The following is an 18,983-nucleotide window of genomic DNA, read 5'->3' as shown; positions in this document are numbered from 1 at the left end:
AAAAGAGCAAAAAACAAATACGGGGATGAGATAGGTAGTTGGTTGGATGGGCTATTTACAGATGGGCTGTGTACAGCTGCAGCGATCGGTAAGCTGTTCTGACAGCTGACGCTTAAAATAGTGAGGGAGATACAAGTCTCCAACCAGTGATTTTTGCAATTCGTTCCAATCATTGGCAGCAGAGAACTGGAAGGAAAGGCGGCCAAAGGAGGTGTTGGCTTTGGAGATGACCAGTGAAATATACCTCCTATACCTATCATTGGAAATACATATTTATAGATTATAATTGACATTGTTTATATTTTTTTAAAGGAGTGAAGAAAAAAATGTGATATAAGATTTTAGTTAAGAGTCAACCCTTGCCTGAAGTTTGTTCAAAGAATATTGAAACTTTTACATTAATTACATTTTTAAATAGAGCTGCAAAACCAAAGAGTTTCAGGATTCAGTTTCAGGCTGATTGGTTACTGGTTACTTAGGGTCAGTGCTATCGGGATTCCTTGGGAGTCCCTACCCTAAACCCTAACATTAACATTGCCCAGTTAAATAAATGTTAAAAAAATATATACAAAAAAAATTACTTTAACCATTTTAAATATAAACTTCAGTGGGGGGTAGGGACGTCTTAAGGATCCCGGATAGCACTAAACCCCAATTTTAGTGTGGCCAGCTGATCGGTTTACGACATTGCCAGTTAAGTTGCCATGCCTGTGTTAGAACGTAAAGCAATTCGTCCGACCTGCAAGTGGAGTGACTATTGAAGGCCTAGCTAAGCCTAATATACATTTATAGACGATGAAAGGAGGAATATCACAACGCACATTGAACTTATAGTCAGTATTGTTAAGTCGTTTTCATGATGATCATAGAAAATGTGGAAGCTTTGAAATCTTGGCTGGCAAAACTCCTGGAGCCAATGTGAGTGTTGATTAATTGAAATGACATTTAGCTAGATTGCACGAGTTAGCACTAGCTACGCCACTGCTAACGTTAGCTTGTTATATGGCAGTAAAAATACACATTTAACGTTTGTTCTGTCAATTATGCGACGTTACACGTTCTGCATATCGGATTTGTTGGGTAAATTGCAGACACTAATCTGATTCTAACATTTTAGATATGTGTTTTGCTGCCGCAATTTGGCTAACTATTAAGTAGCTAACATTACAGTAGTAAACTTGGCCAGCTAACTAAAAGCTAGCTTGCTCAACTCAATCAACATCGTTCCAATCAAGGTGAATTACTTATATTAATGGCTGCACAGCACGTTTGGCTTGTGATGAATGGGTAACTACTTAGTCTACTCCTAGTTTAACATCCTATCATAAATGTAGTGGCGAAGTTAGCTGCAGCTACCCGGCCTTAGACATTGCTAGCAGTGACGTCTAGCATTTAGCCAACCAGCTAGCTAACCAGCTAAGAAGCATGTCATCCAAGTTGATGTAACTACGTGTGTTGTCATTTGTAGTATGTGTTATGTAGCACAAGATTAGGGTCTAACCTTCTGCCTTAAAAAACTCAACTTTTTCCTTACAACTCTCTTCGTTACAAATGAATGATTCTAGTTAGATATTGTCTAAAGTAATGTGTCCCAACCTTTTTCGGTTACTGCACCACCAACTGAATTTTGCTCTGCCTGGAGTAACCCACATGTGAATTTTACAAGTATCCTATGGTCTCATTAGTCTTCTAAAGTACCCACAGGTATCCTAGTACCTCTGGTTGGGAACTATGCAAACCCTTTTGAGTAATATGGATAATGTTTGCTTTTGCAGATGTGAGGCCGACCCCTCTGCTTTAGCCAACTATGTTGTGGCTTTGGTAAAGAAGGACAAACCTGAGAAAGAGTTGAAAGCACTTTGTGCAGATCAACTGGATGTCTTTTTACAAAAAGGTAGGCTACGTAACTCCTTAATGTCAGTGTTGGTTTGAATCTCACCAACTAACGTTAGTATTTTCGTTGTGTAAACATGTAGTTGACTGACTGTGAACTCATTTGAGATACATTTTTATAAAAGTCTTATGCCTCGATGCTTTCCCTATTGCAGAAACTACTGGTTTTGTTGATAAGCTCTTTGAATGTTTGACCACCAAAAACTACTTGGGGAATCCACCTCCTAAGGAAGTTCCCAAAGAGGAGCCCAAACTCCCTGTGCTAAAACAGGAGCCTGTGGAGGTAAGAGCTTTTTTGAGCTTTCTCTGTCGTATTATGTCGCAGTCTTTGATAGTGGGGATATACCTAGCTAACTATTGTTTTCTTAAGGCTGAAAATGTAGAAGAGGATAGGGGGGATAACAGGAGGCGGAGAAGTCCACTGAGAAACCGATCTGACTTAAACGAATCAAGGTGAGGCTGAAATCTATGTTTGTTGTTTTCCTGGTGTTTTCAAGTGAGTTCCTCTTGACAGTGATGAAGCTCTCTGGGGTGAAGATGTTAGTTTGATTAGGCCCTTGAGTCTAATGGACTATGCCATTGACACACAATTTAGTTATTGTTGTTGAAATGCTAGTCACATCAATAGTACAGATTACCACAAAGACAGGAAACTCCTTGAGTTCCGGTGCTGTATAAAAAGTGCTGCTAAATGACCAACCTACATGCCTGACCACACAGGGGACGTGGTGACCGCAGACGAGACGACCGCAAGCGGCGTGACATGGACCGCCACGGTAAAAGCACCGATTCCCACCGGGAGAGGCATGACCGGCACGGAGGCAACTCTCGTGGGCGCAGCTACAGTCGCAGCAGGAGCCGAAGTGGGAGCCGAGGCAAGAGCAGGGACAAGGAGCACAGCCGAGGGAGAGGTGAGACCCACAGGGGCGCGGACATGGACATTTGCTTTACTTCACATGTTTAACCTGAAAGGTTGAAAACAAATCTTTGCTAAGAACAAGCAAAAGACATTAGTGTATTGATTGGACTTTTACTGGGGGATCCTTAAATGCCCTCTGTGGTGAGCATGTTTCATAAAGGGGGTATTTTTTTTCCTGGGTTATGTTGCATTTTGTGTCCTTTTAGGTTCAAGCTTTTCTGTGTGTCTGTGTATGTTAAACAGATTACAGGTCAAAGTTTGAAGTGGAGAGAAAGGAGCCAGAGAGTTTCAACTCCACCTCTGGGTCCCTGGTAACCCAACAGCACCCTCCGCCCCTCCTACCTACCCCTCAGCAGCACCCATTTCCCTCCTCCGGGGGCCAAGCAGTCCCAAACTCTGTTACCGTGGTAGCACCCGCTCACCTGCCCGACAGCACTACAGAGAGCTGGTCTAATTACTACTCTAATCACAGGGAGGGCAAGCCGTTCAACAAGGGCACTTCAGTCAAGCACCGCTGCCGTGACTATGACGGTAAGGGCTAACTAAAATGGTCTAATTTCACTCTGGTCTATATTATGATATGAGATGTTACAGATTTGCTGTAAATCTAGCAACAATATCTGGGTTTTATTTTAGCCTGGTAAGTCATTGAGGACACGTTCTCTTTTACAAGAACAAACAGTTATTTGTTTTTATTTTTGTAGCTAAACAGCTCTATCTTTTTTGTGAATGAAAGGCACAAGACTAACTTATCCATAACCAAAATAAGTTCTAATGTATGTACTTGTAAAAGGATGTTGAATTTGGAAGCAGGTGGCCTCACATGGCCTTCTAATCATTGTGTGCTTCAGGGTTCATAACTGTTGACCGTTAAGCTTATGTCTACTCTAATCAAATTGTACAAATATTTAGTAAAATACCAGTCGATTGTGTTTTATTTATGGTTTAAATGCAATCGGTTGTGTGGTATTCCAACCCTTTGTAGGGTGTTTGCCTGGTTTAAAGCAGCACTAATGACCGAAGTTGAACATCCTTCCCCTGAGGGACACTGTTTGTATTCATCCAACAGTCTCAACAGCAATGAGATTTTTCACTCCACCTCACCTTGAGGGTTCAGAGAAGAGTCTGGATCTTGTCAGGAACTGTAAACAAAAAGTGTCAAGGTTGCCAAACCGATAATCTCATTTGGGCTGATATAATTTCTATCTACATTTTTTTTTAAATGTATTATTGGCAAGCGTCTTGCTGAGCGCATTTACAGTAAGAAAGCAATTCATATTTTTTTTAATGGAATTTTGATCAGTCTCTGTCTTCCACAGAAAAAGGTTTCTGTGTGCGTGGTGACCTCTGTCCCTTTGACCACGGCAATGATCCTCTGATCGTGGACGACGTCACGCTGCCCGCCATGATTCCGTTTCCTCCACCTGGCATGCCTCCGCCGGCCCGCATGGCCATGCCCCCCCACGGCCAGCCACCCCCGGCCATCAGGATGCCAATGCCCCCCCACGGCCAGCCGCCCCCACCGGGCATCTTCCCTATGCCCCCTCCTGGTGAGTAATGTTATGTCTCTCCAATTATGAACTCAACCTTGAACCTGGAATGCTCACCAGTCATTGTTTGACATAGGCTAAGTCTATAAGTAGGGCCAAGAGTTTTTCCTGGTCAGGCCACGTGATTAAGAAAAACCCAGGGCCCTAGCTTTAGTTCCTGATGTGGTGAGAGCCTAGAGATGGAGGACTCATGTATATAACCAGTTTTAGCATTGACATTGCCATTGAGGGCCTCTGCCATTTTTAAAGTAGTAAACTAGGTGGGGATTTTCTATGGGTTGTAGCCTCAATGGCACTGCCCATGCTGTCACAATGCTACAATGGCACAGATATAAAGACGAGTTCTATGGATGAGTCATTTTAGGATGCATAGATGTGTGTTTGTATCAATGAGAAGAAAGCTGTTTCCCTGTTGTTCAAGGCTTGCCTGTTCCATGGAGAAATGGCATGTTATAAGGACTCTGTTGTGCTACATAGAAACACGCCTCAGGGAAACAGCTGTCTTTGTTGTCTTACCCTCACTAGTACTCACCCTATACTTAATGTGTATGTCTGTAGTACTTTACCTAGCCTATTCTGTTTAGGAGTTTATTAAGTAAATGACCAGTGTCTATTATTTACTGGGTTCAGCTTGGAATTGTATCTCCCATAGGGCCCCCATTGATACCAACAAGTGGGATAGAAACTCCCAACCACTCAGGGACGAGTTCTGCGTCCTCTCTAGGACCGCCTGGAGTGGGACCTCCTCCTCTTCCTCCACCACCACCACCCTCTTCTGTCTCTCTACACCCCCAATATTCTCAGTCAGAATGTAAGCAGCTATGCTTTTCTCAATACGCTTGGAAAAGTGGTACTTTTATGGGCATAGCTCCCATAATGTTCTCATTTTTGTCAATTTGTTTTCTTTGACATACTTTCAAATCCATGTGAACCAAATGGTATTGTTTGACTGTAGTGAGAAAGGACATAGAAATGCTGTTGTCTTAAATTATTTATGTTCACATGGTTCATTCACGTGTTGCAAATGTTTTCCTTTTGAGTGGGGGTGTTTTGTTTTAGTGCTACTGCCTAGCCTGCATGATCTAGTTGTTTGTTTAGGGTGCAGTAACGTCTTTTGACCAGAGGGTTGCACTGTGGATGAACTAAAGTCCACTGTTCCTGTAAGCTGCACATTAGACAGTGCAAAAACTACTTTTAGTAGTCCTGCCCACATAAGAGAAGAAATTAAAATGCAGTGCGTTTCACTACTCTCAATTGAAATGTTATTTTTAGTTGCTCTAGTTTAGTGCATGCATTATTGAGTCCCAAGCCATTGAACATTATAGAGCAAAAGCAGACTGTATAATATTGAGTTCAATACTACAACTGTATTTCTTTTTCTCCCTGTAGTGTAGCCATATAGTTAAAGTAGGTGTTGTGATGGATAGGCCTATTTGGGTATTCTCACTGTAAAACACTGACTTCTTCTAATGATGTCTGTCTGTTCTCCCTTGTGTTGCCAGATAATTATGACCCAGAGGGTTACAACCCAGAGTCTCCAGGCATGACAGCAGCCGGCCGGCCCCAGTACAGGCAGTTCATCCCCTGCATCCAGACCCAGAGGCCCAACCTGATCGGCCTCACCTCCGGGGATGGCCAGGGATCCAGAGGTATCACATGTGGGTCTTACTTTGGTGGTTTAGTTTGGGTTTTCTTTTTGATCCTAACCTATAGTAAACATGAGGACTTCTGTATTTAGGGTGCTATGAAATCTGTTTTTATTTTTTGACCTGATTCAATTTAGATTTTCCCAAAACTAAATTGGATGTTCTAAGTCCACAGCAATGTTTAAATCACATCCGTAGACCACTTTTGAGGTCAGGGTAAAATATTAGATTTTGGGTTGTAGTTACTAATTGAATTGTGCACCTATCCAAGAGGCTGTTTTGCAGTGTTTTTTTGTAGCGCCCATGTGATGGTAGAGTTTTCAAAACAAATACCCACTGGACTGATTAACATTATCCTGATATAATTATGCCAGGTAAGTATAGGGCCTTGTGAAATTATGCAATTATATCCTGAAGTTTGTAGTTAGCATTTAATTGAAGGTTTTTGGGGAAAGCCTTTCCATCAACCAGAAGATTGTTTTCATTAGCTAGCATCATCGCTAATAGCTACACAAAGTGGTAGAGGTGTGCACCACACAGTGGCATTCTTGTTGCCTCTTCAGAAAGTTGCAGGAAATGCGAATCACTGATGCGTTCTATTCATGTCTTATGATAAACTTGGGCAAATGAATTAATGTTCAATGTATTTAAACTGAACAAGAATATAAATGCAACATGTAAAGTGCCGGTCCCATGTTTCATGAGCTGAAATAAAAATCCCTGAAATTCTCCATATGCACAAAAAGCTTATTTCTCTCATATTTTGTGCCCAAATTTGTTTATATCCCTGTTAGTGAGCATTTCTCATTTGCCAAGATAATCCATCCACCTGACAGGTGTGGTATATCAAGAAGCTGGTTAAACAGCGTGATTAATACACAGGTGTAGCTTGTGCTGGGGACAATAAAGGGCTACTTTAAAATGTCCCGTTTTGTCACGACACATGTCTCAAGTTGAGGGAGCGTACAATTGGCATTCTGACTGCAGGAATGTCCACCAGAGCTGTTGCCAGATAATTAAAATGTTAATTTCTCTACAAACGTAATTTTAGAGAATTTGGCAGTAAGTCCAGCCAGCCTCATAACTGCAGACCAAGATACTCAAAGCACATTTACAACCTTTATTATTCTAAAATGTGAAAAATATTTTTCCATTTCGCCCAACCCCACTACCATAGCCATTTGATCTTTGATATTTTTGAATGAGCTAATGTAATGTTGCAATGTTTTACATAAAGGATGGTTAACCATCCTCCAGGCTTTTATTCCAGTCCCCCTTTAACTACCCACATTTTAGAAATGAGCTGCTCAACCAAACCTTGATAAACTGACTCTGTGTTTGAGCAGGGCTGCATCAAAGCCTGCTCACGAAGTAGCTCTCCAGACTGAGGGTTGACCACATTTTTTAAATATTTTTTATACAGTTGCCTAACAGGTATTCTACTTTGTGGCGGGGGGGGTTTAAGTGCCTTGCACAACGACAGGAGATGGTACATAGGATCAGAGAGCAGCCACTCAGCGTCCAATCCACATTCATGCTTTTTTTTATACGTACGTAGACTACGCCAATTGTTGGTCATGGGAACCATCTGTCAAAATCTGTCTGAATCCTGCCTTTACGTATCCTCAGTGTCAACCAGATTCGAGCTGTCATTATGACTGACAATGTGTTTCTCCTGTCCCAGCGGCTAACATCGTGATCCAGACAGAGCCGGCGGTGGCCAGTGTCCCCAGCAGTGTGTGTCGCTACAGCAGCACAGAGCATGAGAGTAGGAAGAGGCCCCTGGGGCCCACAGAGGGTCCACCGCCCAAAAAACCCTGGATGGACAAGTAAGAACATTGTAAAATTGTATTTGTCACATGTGCCGAATACAACAGGTGTAGTCCTTACAGTGAAATGCTTACTTACAAGCCCTTAACCAACAATGCAATTTTAAGAAAATACCTTTAAAAAAAAGTAAGAAGAATAACTCATTCTCTTCCAGGCCCAACTACCAGGCCAACAACCAGCTCAACTTCCCCAACAAGCCCCAACACGGGGGCTTCCCCAAGAAGAATCACTACGTCAACACTAAGCTTGAAGTTCGCAAAATCCCCCGAGATCTCAACAACATCACCAAATTGAATGAGCACTTTAGCAAGTTTGGTACCATCGTAAACATTCAGGTAAGAAATCTGACAATTCCTTGAAACCATGTGTACCACTAAACAATGAGTCTTAGATCAATAAATGTTAGGGGGTGTACATGCGTTTTACTTTGGAAGGGTGATCAGGGACATAACTTCTGGCCTTCCCGTTTACTACTTTCTGACCTTTCTCCTCCAATAGGTGGTATTTGGTGGTGACCCCGAGGCAGCGCTGATCCAGTACACAGCCAACGAGGAGGCACGGCAGGCCATCTCCAGCACTGAGGCGGTGCTCAACAACCGCTTCATCCGTGTGTACTGGCACCGTGAGGCCAACACCCAGCAGGGACAGGGCATGGGTCAGGGCCAGGGGGACGGACACGGACAGAGCTCTGCCATGGGGCAGCAGCACCCCAACGTTCATAAGGTGGACAGAGCACTTCTGACTACTGCTAAAACCTTTTTAGCTGGCCAAGCATTTATTCATTCGAACAGTAGTTTTGATTTTGAATGGAGAAGTTCTAAGTTCCAGATTAGACGTGATCAACATTTCTTTCATGACTCTTATGTATCTCTGTATAAACCAGCAGGTGATCAAGCAACACAATCCCGGGGCTTATGTGCTGAATAATAAGACGGTGTCCAAACATGTCCTTGGTGTTGGGGTTGTGGCTGGAGGCAAACTGGACGTCCTGCACCCCAGCGCAGACCCTGCAGCGGTAAGCCGTCAGCTCCAATGGTCTGACAGTGCCCCTATGCAGAGCTACAGCATGGTGTTGTATGATGGCAAAGAGAGTAGATTGACACGGGGGTAAGGTAGTAATCAAAGGGTCTGTCTGTCTCTTCCTGTCCTAGGCACTCTTCTCTACTTCTGTGGCCCTTCAGAAGGGGCCCTACAGCTCCACAGTCCACAAGGGAGCGTCCAAGTCACTTGGTAAAACTGCCAAAGCACTTGAAGCACAGGAGATCTTGAAAAAGAAGCAGGCAAGTAATTTTTCCCGTCTGCATTTTGAATGACTTTCATAGTCACTCATTACCTTTTTTATACACAAATCAAAAATACATTATAAATAATTGTTTGCTTTATTCTTGTTTCAGGAGACATTGAAGTTGCAGCAGGACATGAGGAAAAAGAAGCAGGAGATGCTGGAGAAGCAGATTGAATGTCAAAAGGTAAGATGGTTGCTTATACTACATACAGTTGAAGTCGGAAGTTTACATACACTTAAGTTGGAGTCATTAACTTGCTTTTCAACCACTCCACAAATTCCTTGTTAACGAACTATGGTTTTGGCAAGTCGGTTAGAGCATCTACTTTGTGCATGACACAAGTAATTTTTTCAACAATTGTTTACAGGCAGATTATTTCACTTATAATTCACTGTATCACAATTCCAGTGGGTCAGACGTTTACATACACTAAGTTGACTGTGCCTTTAAACAGCTTGGAAAATTCCAGAAAATGGTGTCATGGCTTTAGAAGCTTCTGATAGGCTAATTGACATCATTTCAGTCAATTGGAGGTGTACCTGTGTATGTATTTCAAGGCCTACATTCAAACTCAGTGCCTCTTTGCTGGACATCATGGGAAAATCACCCGACCTCAGAAAAAAATTGTAGACCTCCACAAGTCTGGTTCATCCTTGGGAGAAATTTCCAAAAACCTGAAGGTACTACGTTCATCTTTTACAAACAATAGTACGCAAGTATAAACACCATGGGACCACGCAGCCATCATACCGCTCAGGAAGGAGACGCGTTTTGTCTCCTAGAGATGAACGTACTTTGGTGCTAAAAGTGCAAATCAATCCCAGAACGACACCAAAGGACCTTGTGAAGATGCTGGAGGAAATGGGTACAAAAGTATCTACATCCACAGTAAAACGAGTCCTATATCGACATAACTTGAAAGGCCGCTCAGCAAGGAAGATGCCACTGCTCCAAAACCGCCACAAAAAAGCCAGACTACGGTTTGCAACTGCACATGGGGACAAAGATTGTACTTTTTGGAGAAATGTCCTCTGGTCTGATGAAACAAAAATGGAACTGTTTGAGGGGAGGCTTGCAAGCCAAAGAACACCATCCCAACCGTGAAGCACGTGGGTGGCAGCATCATGTTGTGGGGGTGCTTTGCTGCAGGAGGGACTGGTGCACTTCACAAAATAGATGGCATCATAAGGAAGGAAAATTATGTGGATATATTGAAGCAACATCTCAAGACATCAGTCAGGAAGTTAAAGCTTGATCGCAAATGGGACTTCCAAATGGACAATGACCCCAAGCATACTTCCAAAGTTGTGGCAAAATGGCTTAAGGACAACGATGTCAAGGTATTGGAGTGGCCATCACAAAGCCTTGACCTCAATCCTATAGAACATTTGTGGGTAGAACTGAGAAAGCGTGTGCGAGCAAGGAGGCCTACAAATCTGACTCAGTTACACCAGCTCTGTCAGGAGGAATGGGCCAAAATTCACCCAACTTATTGTGGGAAGCTTGTGGAAGGCTACCTGAAACGGTTGACCCAAGTAAAACAATTTAAAGGCAATGCTACCAAATACTAATTGACTGTATGTAAACTTCTGACCCACTGGGAATGTGACGAAGGAAATAAAAGCTGAAATAAATAATTCTCTCTCCTATTATTCTGACATTTCACATTCTCAAAATAAAGTGGTGATCCTAACTGACTTAAGACAGGGCATTTTTACTAGGATTAAATGTGAGGAATTGTGAAACTGAGCTTGAATGTATTTGGCTAAGGTGTATGTAAACTTCCGACTTCAACTGTATAGTTATTAATTTAAAGGATGCCACCATCACCACCTTTAATTTTAGTTGCAAATAAACCACATGCTGTGATCATCGTGTTGTCCTTTCACTATCAAAACAAGGACACCGCTAGACCAAGAGACCCTGGGTGTTGTCCTGGATACCCTGCTTGTCTTACATTGAATAGTCAGTTGATCTCATGTCCTCCCTCCTATAGGCTCTGATCAACAGACTTGAAAAGAACAGGGCCACATTGAAGCCAGAGGAGAGGGCCAACATTATGAAGACTCTGAAGGATCTGACCGACAAGATCTCCCAGCTTCAGAACGAGATGAACCCAGCCTCCCATTCCACAGCCAACACGGCTCAGTCCAAGACTAAGACGGATGTAAGTCTACCTACCATATCATATTCTGTGATTTGTTGAATCAACTCAACTGACATTACAAAAAATACATTCCATTGCATGCGCTTGATCAGTTAACATAATTTGAATGAACATTTTTACATTAACATGGAAATTGTTGCATCACAATACCAGGCAGCCATTGTAAACCCATGAGTTTACCAGTCAAATTGTCAGGGTTAAGCTCTGTGTCCACTGGCACTTAAAATTAGGGCAAGTTTCAGCTGGCTCGAATGGAATTCTCAAATTCGAGCTGGGTCGAGGGAAACCCGGGCCAGCGCAGTCCGGTTTCACAACTGGTGCCAGCTCTATTAGAGTTCGAGCTGGTGAAGACCTTACTATGCAACCACCAGCTAATCACTGCTGGATGCTGACCCATTAGCTAGCATTTTTATATAATTTTCTATTCATTTTCTGGGCTTGTTGCTGTTAGCTAGCATAGACAAGCAGTATTGTGGCAGTCAGACATTACATAAAATTACCACCATAGCTGGATCCTTCATTCATTTTGGCGCTACACAAACTTTTATAAGAACAGTCAGCCTTCTAATGCTAGCTCCCAAACGTTAGCTAGCAAATCAGTTGAAACAAGCTAGCAAGCCAACTTGAGATAACAGGAATTGTATCCGGCCAGGTCATATTAAAATCTAGCAACATCATATCAATCCTGTCGTCTGGTTTGCTTGGTTAGCTAGCTAGCTAATAACCATTGCCATGGCAAGCAAGGTAGGAATTAAGCTAGCCTGTTATGCTAGCGACGACACTAACCGTTTTGCTATCGTTAGCAAATTAAATACATAGCTCTGATTCTGGCTGGCACTGGCAGGAGTATGGGGTGCTAGATAGCTAGCAACATTAGCGAAGCCACCTGCACAGTCACAAATTGGCTACCTAGCAACATGACGTTTGTAATTCCTGGAGGCACTGGAAATGCAATTTGAGCTAGCCCACCAAGGCCAGCCCAATCTGGGTTGACTTCAAAGTTCCAATGGAGACGGCTTTAGAGGCTCCAAGCCCCTTCTGTACTCTGAGTCTATTTACACTGTACTCTGAGTCTATTTACGTCATAAGAAGGAATTCCCCTTGACCACGCCCACAAATTGGGGAAAACTATTCTTTCCCATTGTAAAAGAGTCAACTTTGTTGTCGATATAAAATAATGTTTAGTTCTACAGAAATAACAAAACATGACAAAGATGTGGTGTTCAATATACATGTAACCTGGTCAAAAATCCGCCCTGCATGTAGGGAAGCCTGCCAGAAGAGCCCTCATGTGGCTACTAGCTTCATTTAAAAGGGGCATGAGGGAAGCCCTAAAATATTATGTTTTTCTAAGTAGTGAAAACGCTCTGGAGCAGGCAATGTTGAAAGTAATCTTTAGACATGTTGTACATTTCCTAATGTACTTTAGCAATTGACTAAAACAAGCAGACAACAAGAACATTGTGTTTTGAAAAGGGTTTGCTGTGAGCCAGTGGGGTAACCAAGGTAACCTCAGGTTGTTTTCCCCCACGGCAGTGGGCCAGAACATTCTGTCTAATACCAACTGGGAGTATTCATTCAATTTCTATGGCGCATGCATTGTGGAAATCCCAAAATAATATCAATGGTGCTCTCCCTCAGGCACAAAAGGAGCTTCTGGATGCAGAGCTTGATTTCCACAAGAAGATGAGTTCTGGAGAGGACACAACCGACCTGAAGAGGAGACTGGGTCAGTTGCAGGTTGAGGTGGGTATACATGGCATCCATCATTTGGGAAGTCCTGTCTAGCATTAATGAACATGTCTGGAATGTGGCAGTCTTCTGGCATACTGAAGGAGGAGTGGCAGCCTAGGCATCTCCAAAACACGTGTACTGTTGGTTAAAATGCAACCTTTACAAGAATGGTCTGAAGCGAGCAGAAAGGCATCACCTTGGATGTGAACATATGCCTTGTCCCACAGCTGTTCTGTCTGTCGCTAGTCACATTATGTCATCCTTGATGTCAGAGGATCAGGCTGGAAACAATAAATGTATTTTTGTTAACAGCCCACTGCATGGCTTTTCCAGCATAGTGTGCTTAAATTAGCCCCCTTGAAATATGCATGGCTTTACCCCTCTTCTGCACATTAAACTGCAGGCACTTACCAAGCCCAGAGGACACCCACTAACGAATCCTAACCAAACAGAGATCCTACATTGATGCATCTGATGTCATTAAAGTTTGAGATTGTGTTCCTTGTAAGAAAGTGGAGGGATGACAATTAGGAGGAGTGGTGTTGGTGCTCTGCTCTAAGCCATCAGGGCCACCACAGTCAGTCTGCTGGTACATGTTCCCTTGGACAGATTAAAGATGGATACCAAGCCTGTGGGGACACTGGTTCTCAGTAGCACTACATTTTCTTCCTGGATACTGACGCTGCTGCCTGGCACTGTTTGGTGAGGACATGCCAGGTAGCACCATCTCCACCACCTTGGTTTGGGGTCTGGTGACACGGCCAGCTGTCTTGATTCCACATTTGGATCTGTGGCATCACCTTAGTGTCAGCTGGCACCTCATGCTGTGTGTTGTTGAGAAATGGAAGTTAGCTGTGGATCTGATGACCTTGTTGACCGTGTTCCCCCAGGCCACCCGGTTGGGCCTGATACCAACCGGGCGTGGGAAGGTGGGCGACGCAGTTGGTGTCAGGGGCAGGGGCCGAGGAAGGGGCAGGGGGCGGGGACACAGAGGAGGGGGCAGAGGAGGGGGCAATCACATGGTGGTGGACCACAGGCCCCGAGCCATCGCTATCCTGGGAGTCACACAGGAAGAGAAGGAGGAGCTGATGCCTCACTTTGTGGTAAGGAAATACGCCCTTATCAAATCCAGCTAGTTGTATAATTTCCCCAAAATGTCTTATTTGAATATTGAAAAGTCTGTGCTAGAACTCGTGGTACATAGCATGAATCATTATAGTAGTAAAAACAGTGCTTCCACCAGAGAGATGTGTAAAGGAGTTTTGACCGGTACTTGCAAATATGACTGTTTCTGTATTCTCGTCTTTGTCACAGAAATTTGGTGAGATAGAGGAGCTCCGTGATCAGGACGCTACCAGTGTTATCATGACGTTCAAGACCCGGAGCGACGCAGAGAATGTATGTCCTGCAGATGGCATGCACACAGTAACATTTTGATGCCTTTATAACCGTGCAAGTTCTCAAGTTTTAATAGAATTTTACCATTCATGATCATTTTCACATTATAGGCTGCAAACCAAGGAGCAAAGTTCAAAGGTCGCGTTCTACAGATTTCATGGTTCAAGCCGAAGACACCATCTGTATCCACAGAACCTGAGGAGGAGGACTCAAAGGAAGAGGTCAATGCGGTAAGTTTCTGTACTTCTCTCCCTATTTCCTGTTTTATTATAGCATTTTGGAAAACCATGTGAAATCATCACTCAATGAACCGCTTGATCTAAAGATTATTTCATTTGATTCCTCCAGGAGGAAGTCAGCCCCTACCTGCTTATGGAGGAAGAGGAGGAAGACGACGATGAGGATGACGAGTATGAGAGTCGTTCATGGAGGCGATGAAGGCAATACGAACGTCACACTTTTATGTGGGAAAGACTGATATATTTTTTAAACTAATTCAAGCTGATTTGATGGAAATCACTTCTTTAGGTTTTTTTTAGACCAGCTTCCAGTATTTTGAAACTGAAGAAATAAGGACTAATATGAGAAAGTCTATACTTTAATGATGCGTGTGAAGCTTGGAAGGGCAGACTGTTTTCTCTTGAAACATCTGAATAATTATTAAAATCTCACTTTTGCTGAGATAAATCTAAACCGTTATAAATAAATGTTTCGATGTGGTTACCAGATAATATCAGTACAACATTTATGACTACTGTGAATAGGTATTTTTATAAATATTTAAGCAATGGATTCATCCTCTCTTATTTGGCTGATATTGTCTATGATTACGAGGCTCAAGGTCCAGGGAAATGCTACGCTGTCACAGCTACGTTTACAGAAGGCATCAGCGTCCCCTGTTGAAATGTAAATTAGATACAGCCTCCATCTTGGATTCAAAGAGAGACACTTGATATTCCACTGAGTATTTTGTTGTCGACTAAATGTGTGGTGCCACTTTATGCACATGTGAACACCAAGACTAATGTTACGCACTTTTGAGATGGTGTTTAACAACTCTTTCTTTTTCTGAGTCATCTCTTCTGTCATCTGAGACCAAAGACATCTTTGGATGAGGATCTAGTCATCTATTGTCAAACTTGTTGGAGATCTGTAGACAATGGTGTTTGAATGTATACTGAGCATTTGGTTTTATATATAATTTTGCCTTACATAATCAGAAGGCTGCATTTTTACGAGATGTTATTTTTCTGCAATAGGAATTACTTTGTTGATATTTTTTCAGTTTGTCATTTGAATGAATGTTGAAATTGTGTCAGGAAAAGAGGTCCCATTTTATTTTCAAGCAAGAGTACTTAATGTCCCTACTTGAGGTAGGTTTGTGTTAAACCAACCCTTGTGGCGTCACTTCACATAACACATTCTTACCAGCTCATGTCTGCCAGGATTTAGCCGCATGGTTTTGAGAGCTGACAAGTAAACCAGCCATTTGTAACAGATTTCTCCATGCACAGTTTCTGATCTTATTTTACAGTAGCAATATTCGGCAGCAGTTTAATCCATTCGATGTGAGGCACTTAGTGTAAATGAGTGAGGACTCCCTGCAAGTCAAGAAGCATTGTGTTGGTGGCTCAAATGAGCAAAGTAACATCCTCTTTTGAATGTGTATACTTGTGTATTATTTGTCCTTACATACTGTATTTACATTTTGTCAGGAGAGGAAAAAATGAATTCTGTATAGCTGCTGCTGAAGTATAGATATTGAACTCTAGAGCATGTTCTTTCATATTTGGCCAGCGTGTCTGTCTAACTCGAGAATAGACCATTTAATTCAACGTTGAGTGCAAACAACAAAAAATTATGTTGCCGTAGCCCCTACCAGATTTTGATCCCTGTTCATTTTACAGTCCTATTGAAAGAGTTCGATTAGAGAAATGTGGAAAGTAGGCTTACTCTTGGACTTCTAGGCTTTGCCTCATCTCCGTCAGTGAGGCTTGGCATTACCATCTAACACATCAGCATGATACTTATCACGTGGCAACATATTTAGTTTTGGAAATAAATAAAATGCCCATTCAAATGTGAGAAAGGGATGACCATAAGACCAGAAGGAAAAGGCTAGAGAATATATTTTTCATTGCACAGTACCCTCACTTGTTTGCTATGTGCTTTTATGAACAGTCCTTTTCTTGAAAATGTCAGTAAAGGACAGATGTCAAAGGACTTACATGTCAAAGTGGGATTTCAGAAATTGCTTTGAGAAACTTCTACACTTGTTTATACTGCCATGTGGATGCTACTCTGACGTCGTAGTGTAAAATGGCACCCATTTATTGGAAGAATCATTTTGGGATTTGTTACTGTTTATATTTGCGGGATGTGGCTGTATTTTTGATTTATTCTGTTTGTAAAATGGATTTCTAACTCACTAGCATGTTTGCTTTTACCAATAAAGATGGAGGAATGGGGTGCTTGGAAGAGGAACAAAATACAAAATATAAACAATTTGAATTAGACACAAGCAACAACAAAAAAAGATCAAAGAAATACATTCAAATTTCTACCTGGGTGGGAGAACATTCCAAAAGAATATTACCTTCAAACCTGTGTTGTCATTCCTTTAGTATTGTCTCACTAACTTTTTCACCCATCATTCATGATTCATTCATGATTATCCATAATTATGGTAGCATCCGCATTCGTGTAAAAGTGTTGACATAAGTCACTCCTAAATGACACGATACATTATTCACCATTCACTTCCTATTGGAGAAAACATAATCTGAAACACAACCAAAACAAGCTGTAAATGCATCGAACAAGTTTGTAGAGTGCAAGAAATATGGGACCAAATACTAAACTTTCTCCAACTTGAATACACTAAGTGAAAGTTGTCCAAATACTTGTGACATCTTCAAATCGGGGTACTAGATATATAAAGTGCTCTCATTTATTAACGGTAAATCAGATGTGTGAAAATACCCTCAAATAAAATAACATTTTGTACTGTTACCTCATGAAACATTTGATCTCAAATCCAAAATGCTGGAGTGTAGAGCCACAAAATATGTTTTACTTGCTTCACTGTCCAAATATATATGGAGAGGGGCTGTACCAGCACATAGTTTTATTTGTATGATGATGGGAAAACAGGGTCATTCTCAGGTGGGCTTCTGCCATGGCACCCATCCCACCGACCAAAACAGAATTCCAACACGGAACTTAAATTGGCTTCAGTGACTTTGACATATTCAAATGTTGATAAATAATGCATGAACATTCCTTACTTTAGGAAGTGAAGTGAAAAACACTCAAGAGTCTATTTGATTTAATGCAAGCGCTGTTGGGTTACCCGTGGGACGAAATGTCAACCACAGCCACTCGTCGTCCTCACATCCCCTGTCGCCCGGGTGATGAGCACTACGTGCATGCGCCACAGATCCCAAAGTGGAGACAGACCGGGAGAGCAGAGACAGACAACAATTGGAGGGTCATTTGGTGAAGGAAACCTTTGGAACTGTACACAGGCTGGGGAGATGAGTGCTGCTGTCACATCTCGATACAAACAAATGCATAAAACTTGTCAGATGCAATCTTCAGAATGGGAATGCACACAGATGACAAGCCAACAATTCACCACAATGACCACTGAATTATACATACTGTTATTAAGAAGTCTAAGAATAAGAGTTCATGTGAGCAAGAGAGAGAAGGACATTAATACATTTCTCCTCTCTGAACATCTTTGCAGCCCAGCTGGGCAGAGTTGGACTTCCTTTAAAGTATAGGCCTACTGTTCAGTATACAGCCTACCCTGCCAAGATGGGGGTTTTTTCTCTCTCTCTCTCTCTCTCTCAACAGGTCCAGTGGTGAGAAAAGACCTTGCCTGTTTTAATCTCTATAATGAATAAGGACATGCCAACGTGGTAATGGATGCCTGCCACCATGCTGCTGAATTATTCACTGTCTGAGGAACCGGAGGAGAGGTGGCCAGGATCAGATGGAAGCGCTGTGTCACTGGCCTGCCTGGCTCCTCTTTCTACTGCTGGGAGAGGCATTCAGCCTGCCACATGAGATCTAATGCACTGAGGACAGGTGCTCTGTTCACCTGCATGGGGAGGGAGACCAGAGCAAGGCCCTGACCTGCTCCAATTAAATTCAGCCAATATTGCTGTTGTGTGTACTGTAGGTGCCTTATCTACAAGATCCTGTAATCAGATTTGGCCAGCATTGATAATCTTGAACTGACCCTATCCCAATGCAATGATGGGAAGGATTAAGATCAGGAATACCTGTAAATAACAAGTCTATGTCGTTTTGGATGGGCAGCATTAAAGTGCTCACTATTTCAGTCAGTCCAGATTCAACTAACATATATTAAGCCTGGTGCTCTATGGGGCATATGAGCCCATAGGAAGGCTGCAGTTTTAGAATAATTTTGACGATCATATTTTTTGATTACTAATAAAAACAATTTTGTACATGTTTTTGTACTTTTACGCCTTTTTCTTCCCAATTTGTAGTTACAGTCTTGTCCCATCGCTGCAACTCCCGTACCGA

General features: G+C 42.3%; 1 protein-coding gene across 2 annotated transcripts; it reads left to right on the top strand.

Moving 5' to 3' along the window:
- Positions 1-687: 687 nt before the first annotated feature.
- On the top strand, positions 688-17,026 carry LOC115153973 (RNA-binding protein 27). Of its 2 annotated transcripts, none has more exons than XM_029699707.1 (21): positions 688-918; positions 1,776-1,894; positions 2,049-2,176; positions 2,264-2,346; positions 2,614-2,804; positions 3,056-3,343; positions 4,132-4,362; positions 5,015-5,173; positions 5,865-6,011; positions 7,693-7,837; positions 7,993-8,173; positions 8,337-8,561; positions 8,725-8,853; positions 8,990-9,118; positions 9,233-9,307; positions 11,121-11,291; positions 12,933-13,037; positions 13,916-14,128; positions 14,340-14,423; positions 14,534-14,653; positions 14,772-17,026. In XM_029699707.1, the coding sequence occupies exons 1-21, from the start codon at positions 857-859 to the stop codon at positions 14,859-14,861; spliced, it is 3,075 nt and encodes a 1,024-aa protein (XP_029555567.1). In that variant the 5' UTR covers positions 688-856; the 3' UTR covers positions 14,862-17,026. The 2 variants fall into 2 exon arrangements, with proteins under 2 accessions (XP_029555567.1, XP_029555565.1); XM_029699705.1 differs by having other exon boundaries at positions 8,722-8,853.
- Positions 17,027-18,983: the final 1,957 nt, after the last annotated feature.

Source organism: Salmo trutta, chromosome 19 (genome assembly GCF_901001165.1).
Source record: "Salmo trutta chromosome 19, fSalTru1.1, whole genome shotgun sequence".
NCBI classification, from domain to species: Eukaryota; Metazoa; Chordata; class Actinopteri; order Salmoniformes; family Salmonidae; genus Salmo; species Salmo trutta.
This window is presented reverse-complemented; position numbering and strand designations above follow the sequence as displayed.

Coding starts and splice junctions, on each gene's coding strand:
- LOC115153973 (XM_029699705.1), top strand. CDS start 857: ATGATGATCATAGAAAATGTGGAAGCTTTGAAATCTTGGCTGGCAAAA. Junction 11,292..12,932: donor AGTCCAAGACTAAGACGGAT/GTAAGTCTACCT, acceptor GCTCTCCCTCAG/GCACAAAAGGAGCTTCTGGA. Junction 14,654..14,771: donor CAAAGGAAGAGGTCAATGCG/GTAAGTTTCTGT, acceptor TGATTCCTCCAG/GAGGAAGTCAGCCCCTACCT.